The 14,651-nt window shown below is 34.1% G+C and overlaps 1 protein-coding gene across 1 annotated transcript in view; it reads left to right on the top strand.

Annotated features, from left to right (window-relative positions):
• The window catches only part of LOC140441340 (serine protease inhibitor dipetalogastin), a 271,631-nt gene that overhangs the window by 248,128 nt on the left and 8,852 nt on the right, over positions 1 to 14,651 (top strand). Inside the window, exons 7-8 of the mRNA XM_072531995.1 lie at positions 5,742 to 6,023; positions 13,381 to 13,557. Coding sequence (XP_072388096.1) covers positions 5,742 to 6,023; positions 13,381 to 13,557 — 459 coding nt within the window. The remainder of the gene's footprint in view (positions 1 to 5,741; positions 6,024 to 13,380; positions 13,558 to 14,651) is intronic.

The raw sequence follows: 14,651 nt of genomic DNA, 5'->3' as shown, positions 1-14,651 counted from the left end.
GACGTCTAGGACATATGCCTGGGGTAAGTGCACTTCAGGTCTTTAAAACGCTACTGGTTTAAAGTTGTAAATATGGGACAACTGCGTTTTACCCATCTATGTTCTTTGAAACAATTTTTTGAGATCTTGAATATGTTTGAATTTTTTCAGATTCAATTTATCTTGATTCACTTACGAGTTACCAACCCAAACGTAATTGAAAGAAAGACTTCTTTTTCTTATTTGAACGACTTTATTAACAGGAAAATATATATAATTGAAAGGTATACTTTATGTTTAATAATTTAAAATAATTTAACTGTTATAAAAGTAAACAACGCAATTTTTACAGTTTTAAACTAAAACTTTGGTTAGTAATAGTATTTTATACTTAATACATAAACATTAAAAAACATTTTTTCCTTATTGTACACAGTAATTATTAAAAACCACAGAAAAAGGAAATTCCCGCGTCTTCCAATAGCTGGCTTTGGTAATAACAGGATAATATCATCCAGAAGAATCACTCCAGAATATATATGAAATCTTTAACAAGATCAAAGAAGAACATTTAATAGAAAATAAAGAGAAGAGGAAAAGTTCGATGAATGAATGAAATATACTGCAACTCATGGAAGAAAGAAGAAAATCAAAGAATAACAAAAGAATGTACAAAAATATTTAGAAAAAATAAGAACTGAAATACAAAAGGCCAAAGAAAATTGGTTACAAATACAGTGTGAAGAGATGTAGTTGTTGGAACAAAAACACGATACATTTAAACTGCGTTAGGCTTTCACGGCTATCGTCTAACTTGTTAAACTGTTTGTTTCGCCAACACTAGGGGTTGGCATCTCCTGGAGATGTTACTGCTTCGCTTGTAACCAGTGGAGGGAAGGCGAGTGGGAAATATAAATATTGCCTCCGTAGTAGAACGCAGCGTCATTTTCAGGTTACAAGCGAAGCAGTAACATCTCCAGAAGATGCCAACCCCTAGTGTTGGCGAAACGTCGAGAACTAATCTCAGACGACAACGGCCTAACAGCACGATACATTTAGTATACATAAAAAGGTACAAAAAAGTAGCTGGACCATCAGCTTAATTCAACTATTCAGCTATTTCAACGATTTAAGGATGTAAATTGCGATATTTATGCATGATTCATTGATTACCATAAAACATTCGATATAGTAAAATACGACAAGCTGATGGAGATATTAATAAATATTGGAATAAACACCTGTGATATAAGAATTATTAGCAATTAGCAGGGGCAGGACAATCCGATGATATCAAAATCAAACGTGGGGTCCCACAGAAATGTATACTATCACCCTTGCTGTTTAACATATACTCTGAGAAAATCTTTTAAGAAGCAGTAGATGTTGAAGCCAGAATTTGAATTAAAAGAGAATGTATCCAACATCAGATACGCGGATGACACGGTGGTATTCGCTGACAGTTATGAAGCCCTCCTGGTGTTAATGAATAGAATCACAGAAGTCAGTCAGGGATATGGACTTTCACTGAACATTAAGAAAACAAAATGTATGATGATCTCTAATAAGGAACAGCAAATTAAAAGAATCAGTGAATGGTCACCCAATAGAAAGAGTAAAAACATACACCTATCTTACGAACGTCAATGAAAATTGGGACCATTCCCTAGAAATGAAATGTAGGATAGAGAAAGTACGATCTGCATTTCAAAAAATGGCTAAGCTATTCAAATGCCATGATTTATCAGTACCCATAAAAATCAGGTTTCTACGATGGTACGATGTTATATCTTTCTTATACTGTTGTACGAAGTTGAGTCGTGGACTCTCACAGACGCTACAAGAAATCAATTTCTTTCGAAATGTGGCTTTATCGTCGAATCCTGACGATATTCTATACCAACCACGTTACTAACCAGGACGTTTTATTGAGAATACAAAAAGGAAACAAGTTGTTAACCACAATAAAAACAGCCAAAATCGAATACTTCGGTCACATCATGAGGCACAGCGAAATATATGGGTTGCTGCAATTAATTCTACAAGGAAAAGTAGAAGGAAAACAGAGACCAGGAAGGCGAAGGATTTCCTGGCTAAAAAATCTACGTACGTGGACCAACACAACTACCACAAATCTTTTCAAAGCAGAAGTTGGCAAAATGCAGATTGCCATGATGGTCGCCAACATCCGAAATGGATAGGCACTACAAAAAGAAGAAGAAGGAGGATACTGGAACACAAATTTCTATTTAAAAATCCTAATTTTCTCAAAAACCTTACAAGAACTGTAGATTCTGCAACTTCTGCGACGTTTTTTTTTTCTAAAAACTGTTAGACGTAATGGTTTATGTTCATTTTCCCCAGAAATTGAACAAAAACTCAGTCATTACAATGAGCATTATCAGCACTGCGATTTTCCTCAAATAGTTCATCATTTTCTTCTTCAATTCTTGATACTATATATTCCAAGGTTCATCGTTTTCTTCGTTATAGTCTGGTTGAATGTCTCTTTTACTCTTTGATTCTGGTTTCCTATTTTTGTGTTTTCGTTTCTTAATTGTTTTTCCGTTTTTTTTGGTTTGTTTTGTTTTTCCTTTCTTTTAGACGATCTAATAGTTCAATTCTGGTCCAGCACCAGAAACTACTCGCTTTTTGGTAATTTTTCTTGTATTTGACCATCCTTCATTAAAGATACAAAAAGTTCTTCGAACCGATTGTAGCAGTGGGCTCGACATGTTTATTAGAGCTATTATTATTTGTAGGATCATTAGTTATAGTAGTCTCATTTAAAGCTTCTGCTGAATTTTCGGATGTAACATGTTCTGTGTATCGCTTGTATTAATTATGGGCTTGTATTTATCTTTAGAAATAACGGTATTGTTGTAAGAATAAATTCCTGTCCTTCTAAAACCACTTCGTATTATGTCAAGATTTAAGTCAGACCATAACTGTTTACAGTGAAAATGTTTTTTCATTATTTTTTACCAGGATTGTGTCTTCGCCATTGTACTAGTTTCCCATTCCAAGAGTATTTAATGGATTTGAACATAGTCAAATCTAACGGCTGCGGCAAATGACTGGTGTGTGGTGGAAGTTTTAAAATTGTAACAATTTCTTTTATTGCATTATCGATTATTTCTATCCCAGTACGAGTAGCATGGCCATTATATATCAGAAGTACAGGGCGATCTTAAACTGTTTTAAAAGAATCTTTCTAAAGTAATTCCGCAAAACATTTTTGTTTACCGCTTAGGACAACAGGACCTTCACTGGATTTAATTCAGAGGTGGACCATTCGTCATAAACGTCTTTACCCTTAAATTAGCGTAGTCGCCTTCTCCCCTTCTGCACTGCATGCTACCTAAAACGGTTGTATTTTGTCTTCCGGAAGTACTTGTGGTGCGTGTGCATGTGCATAAAATTCCAATTTGGCCAACAATTTTTGTTTTAGATGGATCACAACTAAAACTGCTCGCATCAAGGTTCCATACTTGTCTTGTCATACGATCTGCAAGGTCTAACTCTTCCACCGTATTCTTTAGTAAATCAAAGTATTTCCACTTACAAAAAGATCTAGAACTTTTTCTCTTGCTACTTCAACCGCTTGAGGTTTTTTGATGGGCAGTTCATTACTCTTAGGAAACTTAATAAATCAATCTGGTCCTGGCCGTCCGTCCTTAAACCGACTCTATATCTTATTTAGTTTAACAAAATTTTTCACCTTTGATAATATCTCCTTCCGGGATAGACTGAACCCCCATTTTTCCGTAGTTCTTTTCTTATACAATCTGTGATCTTTCTTTCATGTTCTGGTAGTAGATCAGTTCGTCTCCTAAAATCAGCAACTTTTTTTAGCCCGTCTTCAAGGTAGGTGATCTCGTAAATTTAGAATAGTGATTTAGAAATATGGTACAATAATATGGAATTTAGTGATTTAGAAATATGGTACAATAAAGACGCTTTACTAGTGAAAATCTGTCCTGATATAAATGCTTACATGCATTTTTTACTGCTCATTTGAATGCCCTAAACATTTTTCTTATAATTGCGTACCATTATCTAAAATGAGAAAAAACTCACAATAAATTATTACGGGGCTAGTGCTACTGCGATCAGTTAGACAATCATGAAAATGATGCACTTGCCCCTGCGAGTATGTATATTTTTCGGGGCAAGTGCGTCTCTGCTACTAAAATATTTATTTAAGATGCGTTTAAAGAAATACAGTTTTTCTACTATTATCTAGTTAATAGCTCACCGAACTTTCCCGTAAAACACTGAAAAAGTTTTAGTTAATAACCTCTCACGGAACATTTCACCATCAACTCGATTTGAAAGTTAAAAACAGAAGAAAATTTGTACGCTTGACAGTTGAAGTATAAAAGATTTCAACATTGCCAAACTTCGTTGTGTATACGAAATGTATGTACATACACATGACGCATCGAGTTAGAATCTATGGAGAAGCTATGAGCATATTAACGTATGTACTAAAAACGGCGTAGGTAGGCGTGGCTAACTGTGAAACCAATATGGCGGTGGGATCATGGCCGGACTCAATAATATTAAAACTACTATAAAAATATGACTAGTTATTCAGAAGATTTAATCATAATCTAAAAAAGTGCAATACATTTTTAATAAACTATGATTTATTTATCCCTCGGTAAACACTAAAAACACGATATATTATACATAAAGATAAATTAATACAGTCAAATACTATTAATTTATTCTCTGAAGTACGGGCCATTCCTTTGTTTATATGTTTGTATACTAACCTGTGGAACGATATTCCTGAAGATTTTTTATTAATACCGCTTCTGCTACTGCAACTACGTTGAGAACAAGAAACCATTATTATGCACTATCACAATATACTATTACAGTTTCTATAAAAGTATTATAAAACTAAAAATATTCGAAAAACAACCAACGTAAATAAACATATACGATCTGTCAAAAGTGGCAACACAATATGGCCGAAGTGAGGTCGTTTTTAGTCACGTGATGCCCTCTCTATAGATTCTAACTCGATGATATGACGGTATGAACAATACAGATATGTTCTTTTTTACATACTGAATAAATAAAAATGGTTTCTATCCTGTCATATACTCACAACTTAAACGAGCTCTATCAGGAATCCCCGTTATTTTGTTTTATTGTTCATATTTCAAACAATTGTTGTTCGGATCTTTCGTTTATCGTCAAGAGCACCATTTTAAATGAGTCGCATGCTATGTAATAAAATTACTAAATTAGTTGACATTAGTTGACCTATGACAAGCTTAACCAAGCTCGAATAAAATTGATTGTACAATTTCTGAAGTAGGATTTTGGATTCCACATTAATAGACAACAGAAGGTATATCCAGGTATATACAGAATATCCAAATTGTCAGTTTAAGTGAGATCGATTATATTAAATTAATAGAAGAATTATAATTACACAAGGAATCTTTCTTAAAAAAAAAAATGTATCTTGAGAACTGTTTCCGATATGGAAGTACAAGCGATACGCTGTATTTTCTTATTTGTGATTTACTTCTAATAATATAAGCATATAAAGAGTACCACAAGTAAACAATTTTAGAGGAATATTAAGAATCGTGGCTGCAATATTCAGGAGAAGGCGAGACAATTACTAAAAAGAAGTTATGCTTGTCAACTACACTATTTTCTACGAGTTTCCCCATATTCATCTAATAATCGTGTAATGTTCTTAGAACACAGCCTCATTTAATATTTTTCTATTTTAGGAATAATAGGAAAGTCGTAAAAGTTGACTATGAAAAATGCCGAGCAAAAGTATCCAAATGCATCAAAATTAAATGTTCGAATGATGTTGATCCAGTCTGCGGTACCGACGCAAGGACGTACACGAATCAATGTCAACTAAATTTGGCAACATGTTTGAAAGGAGTTCAGTTTGCACACATAGGAAATTGTACCAAACTCAAAGAAGAGGAACCATGTCCAATGAGTTGTAGTGAAGAAGTTGATGAAGAACCCATTTGTGGATCTGATGGAAATGTATATAGGTAAGTAATCAACCAATAAATACTTTTATTTTAAACATAATAAAAATTCGTACTTAAGCTATCCAGAAGCCAGTCTAGAAAAATCAACAATGATCTTAAACTGCATCACTTTATAGCCCCCCATAAAACTATTATACCTTCTGAGATATAGCAATTACCGCCATCCTTTGGAGATGCGTAAACTGATCACCTGAGCTAGATAAACTTATCACCAACTATTTAGCCCCAAGGCGCTGCTTTCTAATTAAGCTCAGGAATTATTGTAAGCAAATTGGTTTAAAATTTAACTGTTATATATTTATATCGAGTGTTTCAGGGTGACTGACCTATTAGACGTATCTGTCAATTAGCTGCATAGGTTTTCGATACTGAACTTTTTAACGAAAATATTTTTGAGCATGTGCTATTTCCGTTTATACCGGAGCTAGTCCACAACTTCGTCATTTGTTTTGCATTGCATTTTTCAATTTCTCCTTGAATACTACAGGTAGTTTGTTGAGCATACCTTCGGTCTAAGTGTTACCATTTTGGCATTATTTGACTTATTTGGAATTATTAGGCGATTATAGACACTCTGTAAATTTAAAATATCTGAAAAACAGGCAAAGCTAAAAACTTAAGTGTGCCACCATTGCATAGAAAATGAAAGAAACTACTACAAGCGCAAAGCTTTACAGTTCATGGCGTCATTAGCGGTAATTTAAGGTAATTAGCAATTTGTTTATTATTACCGATTACATCAAAATGCTAAAGTGCACTTTTCTGGCTTTCAAAACGGTCAAAGATCATTTTATGGTATTTACGTGCAGCAGGGTCCAGTAGACCAATGATCAGTTTGCAAATCTTTTCAGGTCTATTTTAAAATGTTGGTTTTATTGCGGTGATGAGTTTGTACTATCTACGAGTGCATTTATGCTAACTGGTGATGAGTTTACGCGTATCCTAAATGACGGCTCGTTGTTTTGCCATTCCCTTTCAAGTAACGACCTTGGTAAATCTTTTTTGGTACGTAAAAAGCAAATTTATGGCTACGGGTAAATTAGCTATCTACGATTTAAGAATTAAAAAATCTTTAAATGTGAGTAACTAGATACCTTAATAACTCAATTAAATTTTCAAAATACTGAATTTATGCATTAGTGGACCGATTCAATACTAATTCTATATTTGGAGTAATAGCAAATGATTGATTGATTAAATCCCCAAAAGTTATTTTCTATGAAAGACGAAACTACTAAACGGTCCTCAGTCTAAGGTGGCTCCAAAATCCCCCAAACCAAGGTAGCGATTGGAACAGGATGGAGCAGAGGGTGCTAAGAATCCCCGGAAAAAATCAGGCTACTACAAAGAGCGACAAACGCATATTGTCGAGCAGGAGTCTCTACAGAAACGGCACTGCACGAGAAGCTGTGTGACATAAGCAAATTTGCTGGGGAACATAGTGCCAACACAGGTAGCCAGAGGCTGCATGAAGCGGACATTTGTCCACGAGAGGAATGGGACAGAGGAAATTCGACCCAGACTGTGAAGTTATAACTGGTATACATACGGGTCTAAAACTGCAAAAGGGCCGGGTGCAGGAATATTCGGTAGTGGTAGAAATTTCAACATTTCCATTCAACTAGGAGAATATAGCTCTGTATTTGAGGCAGAGATTTTTGCAATCTTGTAGTGTGAAAGAGAAATTAACAACAGAAGCGGATCAATATATGCATAGACAGCCAAGCAGCCATTTGGGGTTCTCATAAGCCCTAAGGTGGAATATCGACACGAATTCGACACTGGCGGAACATAACAGTGTTACACTGGTATGAGTTCCAAGTCATCGAGGCATATATGGCAATGAAGGAGCTGATGCACTTGCCAGAAGAGCATCAGCTACAAAATACTTCGGTCTAGAGCCGGCCGTGGGAGTGCCAAAGAGTATTGTCTGCGATCAGAAACAAGCCTGGATTCGAGGCCAACATAACTCACACTGATCAAATATACCCAGTCAAATACATGTCAAGATGTATACTGGCTATCAGAGCTGAAGTACTGCGGAAAACAAGCAGGAATCAGCTCAGAATCATAACAGGCTTCCTTACTGGACATGCGCCAGTTAAGTGACACCTGCATACAGTAGGACTGTTTTATGAAGACTTGTGCTGGTATGGTAGGAGAAATGGTAGCGGAGAACTTGGAACATTCAACCATATGTTGCATGGCTGCGAGACATTGGATCGAAGTCGGCGAACACTTTTTGAAGACCACGAAGTGACAAAAAATATATCGTACCCATCCACTAGACCTGTATAAGCTAGTACAAGGTTCCAAAGTACAGGTATAAAGGAATGGAAGATGTACAGTAAGCCAATTCGCTGCAGTACGGCCAGTTCATATCAGACGGTTTCCAAAAAAAAGCAGTAGCGGTTGGAACAGAGTTGGAGCAGAAGGTGCTAAGAATCCATGGAAAAAAGGATTCGAAGATGATCTCGTCCTTATAGCCGATTGTATGGATAATGCGATGATAACGTTGGGAAAATTCACGCTTCCTTGGAGGTCAGACTAACGATTAACATGAAGCCGCAAATAATACCTAATTTGATGCTAAATCGAAATATTGCTGTTGATGAAAGGAATATTGTGCAGACTGCATCGTGTAAGTATGTAGGAGATGAAATTCGGTTGGGCAAAGATAACCAGACATCTGAGCTCCCACGTCGCATAGGATTACCCTGAGAAGCGCTTGGTAAATTAAACTATGTATTTAAATCGCACCTGCCTATATGCCCTAAAAGGAAAATCTTTGACCAATGTGTGTTACCTGTACTCACTTATCGAGCGGAAACATTAACACTCGCAAAAAAGGGAGTGCATAAGATTCGCGTGAATCAGAGGAATATGGAGCGGCAGATATTGGGTATGTCTCTGAGAGACCGAATCCCAAACGAAGAAATACATCGTAGAACAAAAATAATAGACTAGATGCTATCAAAAAAATCGCATCGCTAAAATGGAATTGGGCAGGACACATCGCCAGATTATCAGACAACTAATGGATAAAACGTATTTTGAAGAGGAGGCCAAGACAAGAAGCACTACAGAGCAGAGGACGCCCACCAACCAGCTGGACTGACGACCTGAAGCGTATTAGCAGTAACTGGATGCAAGCCGCACAAGACAGATGGAAAGAGCTAGGCGAGACCTATGCCCAGCAGTGGACACGTACAGGTTTATGATGATGCTTGATTGGAATAGACTCACAATGTTGACCAAAGAACTAAGTAAATATTGATGTAATGATCATACATTGATAAATTAAACTATTATTCAATTTAAATTTTTATTCGCTCCGTGCTTGACTGACGCGACACCTACCGCCTTCATCTGACAGTTTTGAACCTCCCAATTTGAGCTTGAACATATGATAAATACATACGGAATTAAAAATTATTAATAATTAGTTTTTTAATTATATTTTTTTAGTTCATGTATGTAGTATTAAGAACTGGGTTTCTAAAAATTCACCATAATTTATCTTTTCGGTCCCAAACGGAAAAGAAAGGGAAAAATCTAATACCAAAGAATATACTATATTCTTTGCTAATAGTGTCAAATCACGTTTGTCATGTGGAAGAGCATGTAATTAAAAACAATAATACTTAGTAAAAGTTATGAAATAAAAGCATAAGTCATCAGGCAGGCTACAGTTAGCTTGAAGTCTTATGAAACATCATTAAAGGAATATAATTTTGACTTAATTCAGTTTCAGTAATAGTAAACAAACTAAATAGTAAATAAAATGGAACTTTACGAATTACCGACAATCAATGTTTATTTATTTGAGCCATATAATAAATAGTTATGTTAAAATTATAACAACTAAAATATATTTTTTAAATATACAGATTGAACGAATTTAAAACGGAACATACAATTTAATATATGTCTGTTTGAACTGCATTTGAAATAGTGGACCAATATAAAACTTGGACAAAAATAAATCCATACCCGGTGATAGACATTGTATAAAATATCGTTCAACTATCTGTCTCCTTTAAAGGAAAGAGGAGCTTGCCTAATAGTCGGAGAGATAGAGCCGAAATTTTGAACTGATCAGTAATAAGACATTTCTCTATTGGAATATATTCATTGTAACTGGGTTAAGAATTTGCCTTACAGGCTGACGCCCCTCGTGGTACAGGGGGTGGCTATACAGGGATGAAGTTGTAATTTTTTTCGGAAAAATTAACGATCGATAATATGGCTGAAAATTTGCCCAGAGTAAGATCTTGGTATAACTAGACGAAATCCCAAAGGGCGGACGCGAGAGTGGATACGTAAGGGGTGGCGGACAGGGATGAAATTGCAATTTTTGGGGAAAAATTAACGATAAATAATATGTCCGCCATTTTCATGGCTCATTATTTAGCCCCTAAAAACTCTAAATCCAAAAGAGCGGACAGCTGGGTTGGTACAGAGAGCCATAAAACGGGGTCAAATGTACCACTTGCCTGCGCATTTTAGGTCGCGGTAACAATTTTCAAACTGATTTTATTATGATACTTTTATACCGATTGATTTGAAAATTTCTATGCTCACTTCTGTTACTATTCTGAAAAGCGTCAAGTAGAGTTTTCCTCAAAATTTTCCAAAAAAATTTCCGTAAATGAAAATTTTCGTAATTTTTTGAGGTAAAATCTAATTTGTAGAATCCTTTCGATTTTCTGTCAGTTATACCATGAATTTTTCCAAAAATTTTCAAACGATTTTTCCGATAAGAAAAAAAAATTAGAAAAACTTTAAAAATTTCGTCATTTTTCTCACTCTCACTGATGTCATCACATTCATCATCTTCGTCACTTTCACTTTCAATAATATCACATTCATTATATGCTTCATTTTCAATCACTACTTCTCGAATTGATTCTGGCATCTAAGGTCCACTAAACCATTTGAATTTATATGTTTCATCTTCAAACTCCCAACCATGTTATTCAACAATCAATTCTGTTGGTACTTTTTTGTGAGCATTTGTCCAAATATTTGAAATATAATGGGCTCGCAGTAGATGTTAGTGTAATTCATCTTGACATGGTGGTAAGCTTGAAGCATCGAAACTTTTTAGTTTTTTTTTAAAAGGCTCGTTCATATCATGCAACTTATACTGCCGGTTAAATAGTGAAAATCTGACATCGTTTACTTTTCTTTTTGGAAGTGTTCTCGTCAGTCCTATTCCATATAAGTGACATATGAAAGTTTCTAAGGTTTCAAAAACTTCATTACAATCGAAGTCAGTTTCACCAAGTTGGATAAAAGCATTTTGATACTTATTACATTTAGCGCATGCGTCTAGAATTACTGATCTAAATGGAACGCGCATCATTATTATTTTAATATTTTAAAATAATAATGATGCAAAATTAATGTCCAAACAGAATTTGTAAAATTATAATTAACTAATGAAAAAAAAAATTCAATCAATTTGAAAGTTAAAAAAAATATTGAAAATATCTAAGTACAAAGTAAATTTCAAAACTTAAAAAATTGATAATTGCACTATTAAATTGATTTTTATTAATAATTATTTGTAAAATGTTAAAGGAATTCTACAAATTGAATTTTACCTATTGATAAATAGTAATAATATATTTTGTATTTGATTATTAATGTAATAATAAATCAAATTTTTCTTATATCTGAACAACCATTATTTATGCAATATAAATTTAAAAACCTTTTTATTGTAATAAAAAATAAATAAAATTACTATTTGTTATACCAAAAATATTTAATAGTTAACATTATAAAATTACTTTAATTTAATAAAATATCAAATATCAAACATTTATTCAATTAAATACAATGAATATATTCCAATAGAGAAATTAATGTCATATTACTGATCAGTTCAAAATTTCGGCTCTATCTCTTGGACTATAAGGAAGCGATAAGTGGTTTGACAGCATAACTGCTTGTGTAGTCTAGTTTTCACAGTGATTCTAGGCAACCTATTTGGGTGGAGTTTTGACTTGTTCTTGAATGAATTCAGAATCCAGCAGCCCGCTGATGTATTGGATTTTTATAATATAATTATTTGACAACCTTTTGTTGGCCAACCACCTAGAGCTGAGTTGAGCCGAAATACATTGATTTCGTATGTTCCGTTTTAAATTCGTTCAATCTGTATACTACCCAAAATTATATGGGTTTAGTATACACTTCAACTATTTATAAAAATTCTTCTTTTTTTAATGAAAGAAGTGTGTAATAAAAGTTTATTTAAGCTGTTATTACTGTGAGCTAGGAACTTTTGTGTTGTAGGTTTCCAGCTATGAATCTGTCAAAATATGCCCGAGTTGAGCGAATGGACCTTACCCCTACCATGGTTACGCACGGAGCGAATAAATACAGGCCATTTTTAGCATACAGGCAAAATTGAATAAAATTTAAAATATCAGTACATGATATAACAATTTCTCATCTTATGAATATATTCCGATGCTATTTTTAGTATGCTTTCAGATAATTTAGTATGCTCTCAGAGAAACTATAGTGCGTGTATTAAGGATAAACGAATCTTATAGGCAAACGGATTTGATAAAATTAATGGCTATTTTATTGTAAATACATAATTGAAAGAAATGCAATAATTAATAATCGAACCAAATTGAAGGCAAACTTGTTCAAGTTGGAAGGATATTATCTTGTATATTTATGTAAAAACTTTTAAGTTCCCGTTGAACACTATTAATTAATTTTCCCCTTGTGCACTATGTTTGTTGTTCCATGCAATATCGTATAACTGGGGATCTGTCGTCAGATTTTTCGCTTTTTCTTTTCTTTTTTCTTTTCCTACAATGAGACGATAAAGTGTTATCTCTCCGCCCTCTCCTACCTACAACTCGTTTATTTTAACGATAAAACAAAATCGCTCTGACACGTCAAAAAGTTTTTCAAATATCTAACGGTGTCAAAGTTTTGGTATTTCGATGAACCATCTTCAGGTGACAGCCACACCCTCAATCCTTTTAATAGCAAAGCCGGTCATGTGATACTTCCTTTTTAAGGTTGTGAAAATCTGATTTCAAACATATCATACACTAATAATATACATGGTGTCCAATTAAATCGGCACCATATGCAAAACTTATTTATTTTTAATTCTAAGAAAAAAGTTATTATTTATAAAAAATTATTAACAGTTTCCCATATGGTCCAATTAAGTTTGCACCATATTGCGCCATATATTGGTAACTTTCTATTTTTAGTTTTATGAAAAAAACTTATTAATTAATTTAGTTAATATTGAATTTCAAATAAAATTATTGAAAAAGTATATCGCAGTTTATTACCTATATATTTATAATTGCAGATCCCTTTGTCATCTAAAAAAAGAAACTTGTGGGCAGTTAGTAATCCAAGTACCATCACATCATTGCCGAACTACAGCAGCTTGTAATGAACAATGTGGCGATGATAAAAATTTCGTTTGTGGATCAGATAATAAACTCTATAAAAACGAATGTGAAATGAGACGAAACAATTGCGGGTATGTATTCATATTAGTTTAATCCTGTTAGTCATCAACTGTAATCATTTGAATTTGATTCTATGAGCAATAAGAGCAACATATTGCAACTTATTGCTCATAGAAGGTAACCTACAATTATTGAGTGTTTGAGTAATAGAGCCACGCTTACGACTACGTAAACTACGATTCTTGAGAGTTTGAGTAATAGAGCCATACGTACGACTTAAATGTTTAAAATCACTTTTCCTTGGTCTATTCGTTTTCAAGCTGTTTGAATCTGCACCTTCAGATATATAGTTCTAATTTAAATTTCTACCTCCAGTAAAAGTTATATTAGACATAAAAATTTAATTATATTCTTTTAGAGTGGTTTATATCATTCTTCGCCATTCCCCAATTTCCGTATCGACTCCTCTCCAGATTATTCCTCGAGTTGCATTTCTTAATCCTATCTCGATATAAAGAGCTTTCAAAATTGATTTAAAACTTGTGATGCTTCTGTATGATTTTAGGAATTTGGGTATAAGGCCCCTTTTTGTCAAAAAGCTTATCGAAAAAAAAACTTTTTTTAAGCAAACTGTAAACTTTGTTACAAAATTCAAATAAGAAAAAAATAAAAATTTCTTGCTTATCTGTGGCTGATCTTCTCCATACACGACTCCTAAAAGGGCTTGTGCATCGCTGTTTACTGTGTCTTCCCAGTGCTTTCTTGGCTTTCTAACCGGTCTCTTTCCCTGTATTCTAGCATTCAGTGCTCTTTTTGGTAGCCTATCTTCTTCCATTCTTATCACATGTCCGGCCCATTGCAATCTTTGTATTCTAATGAAGTCTGACAGTGGTACTTCCTTATAAAGTTGATAAAGTTCGTTGTTGTATCGACTTCTGAAGATTCCATTTTCCCTCCTCCAGGTCCAAGTATTCTCCTCAGTACTTTCCTTTCGAATGTGTCGAGTTTACTTTTGGATGTTTCTTTCAGGACCCATGCTTCACTGTCATAGCATGCTAGTGGTCGAATTAAGGTTTTATAGATTCTCATCTTTGTATTTCGGTGGACATTTTTAGACCGAAATATATGGAAGAGGTCAAAATAAGCTCTGTTTGCCTGCATTATT

This window comes from Diabrotica undecimpunctata, chromosome 5 (assembly GCF_040954645.1).
Source record: "Diabrotica undecimpunctata isolate CICGRU chromosome 5, icDiaUnde3, whole genome shotgun sequence".
Lineage (NCBI taxonomy): Eukaryota > Metazoa > Arthropoda > Insecta > Coleoptera > Chrysomelidae > Diabrotica > Diabrotica undecimpunctata.
This window is presented reverse-complemented; position numbering and strand designations above follow the sequence as displayed.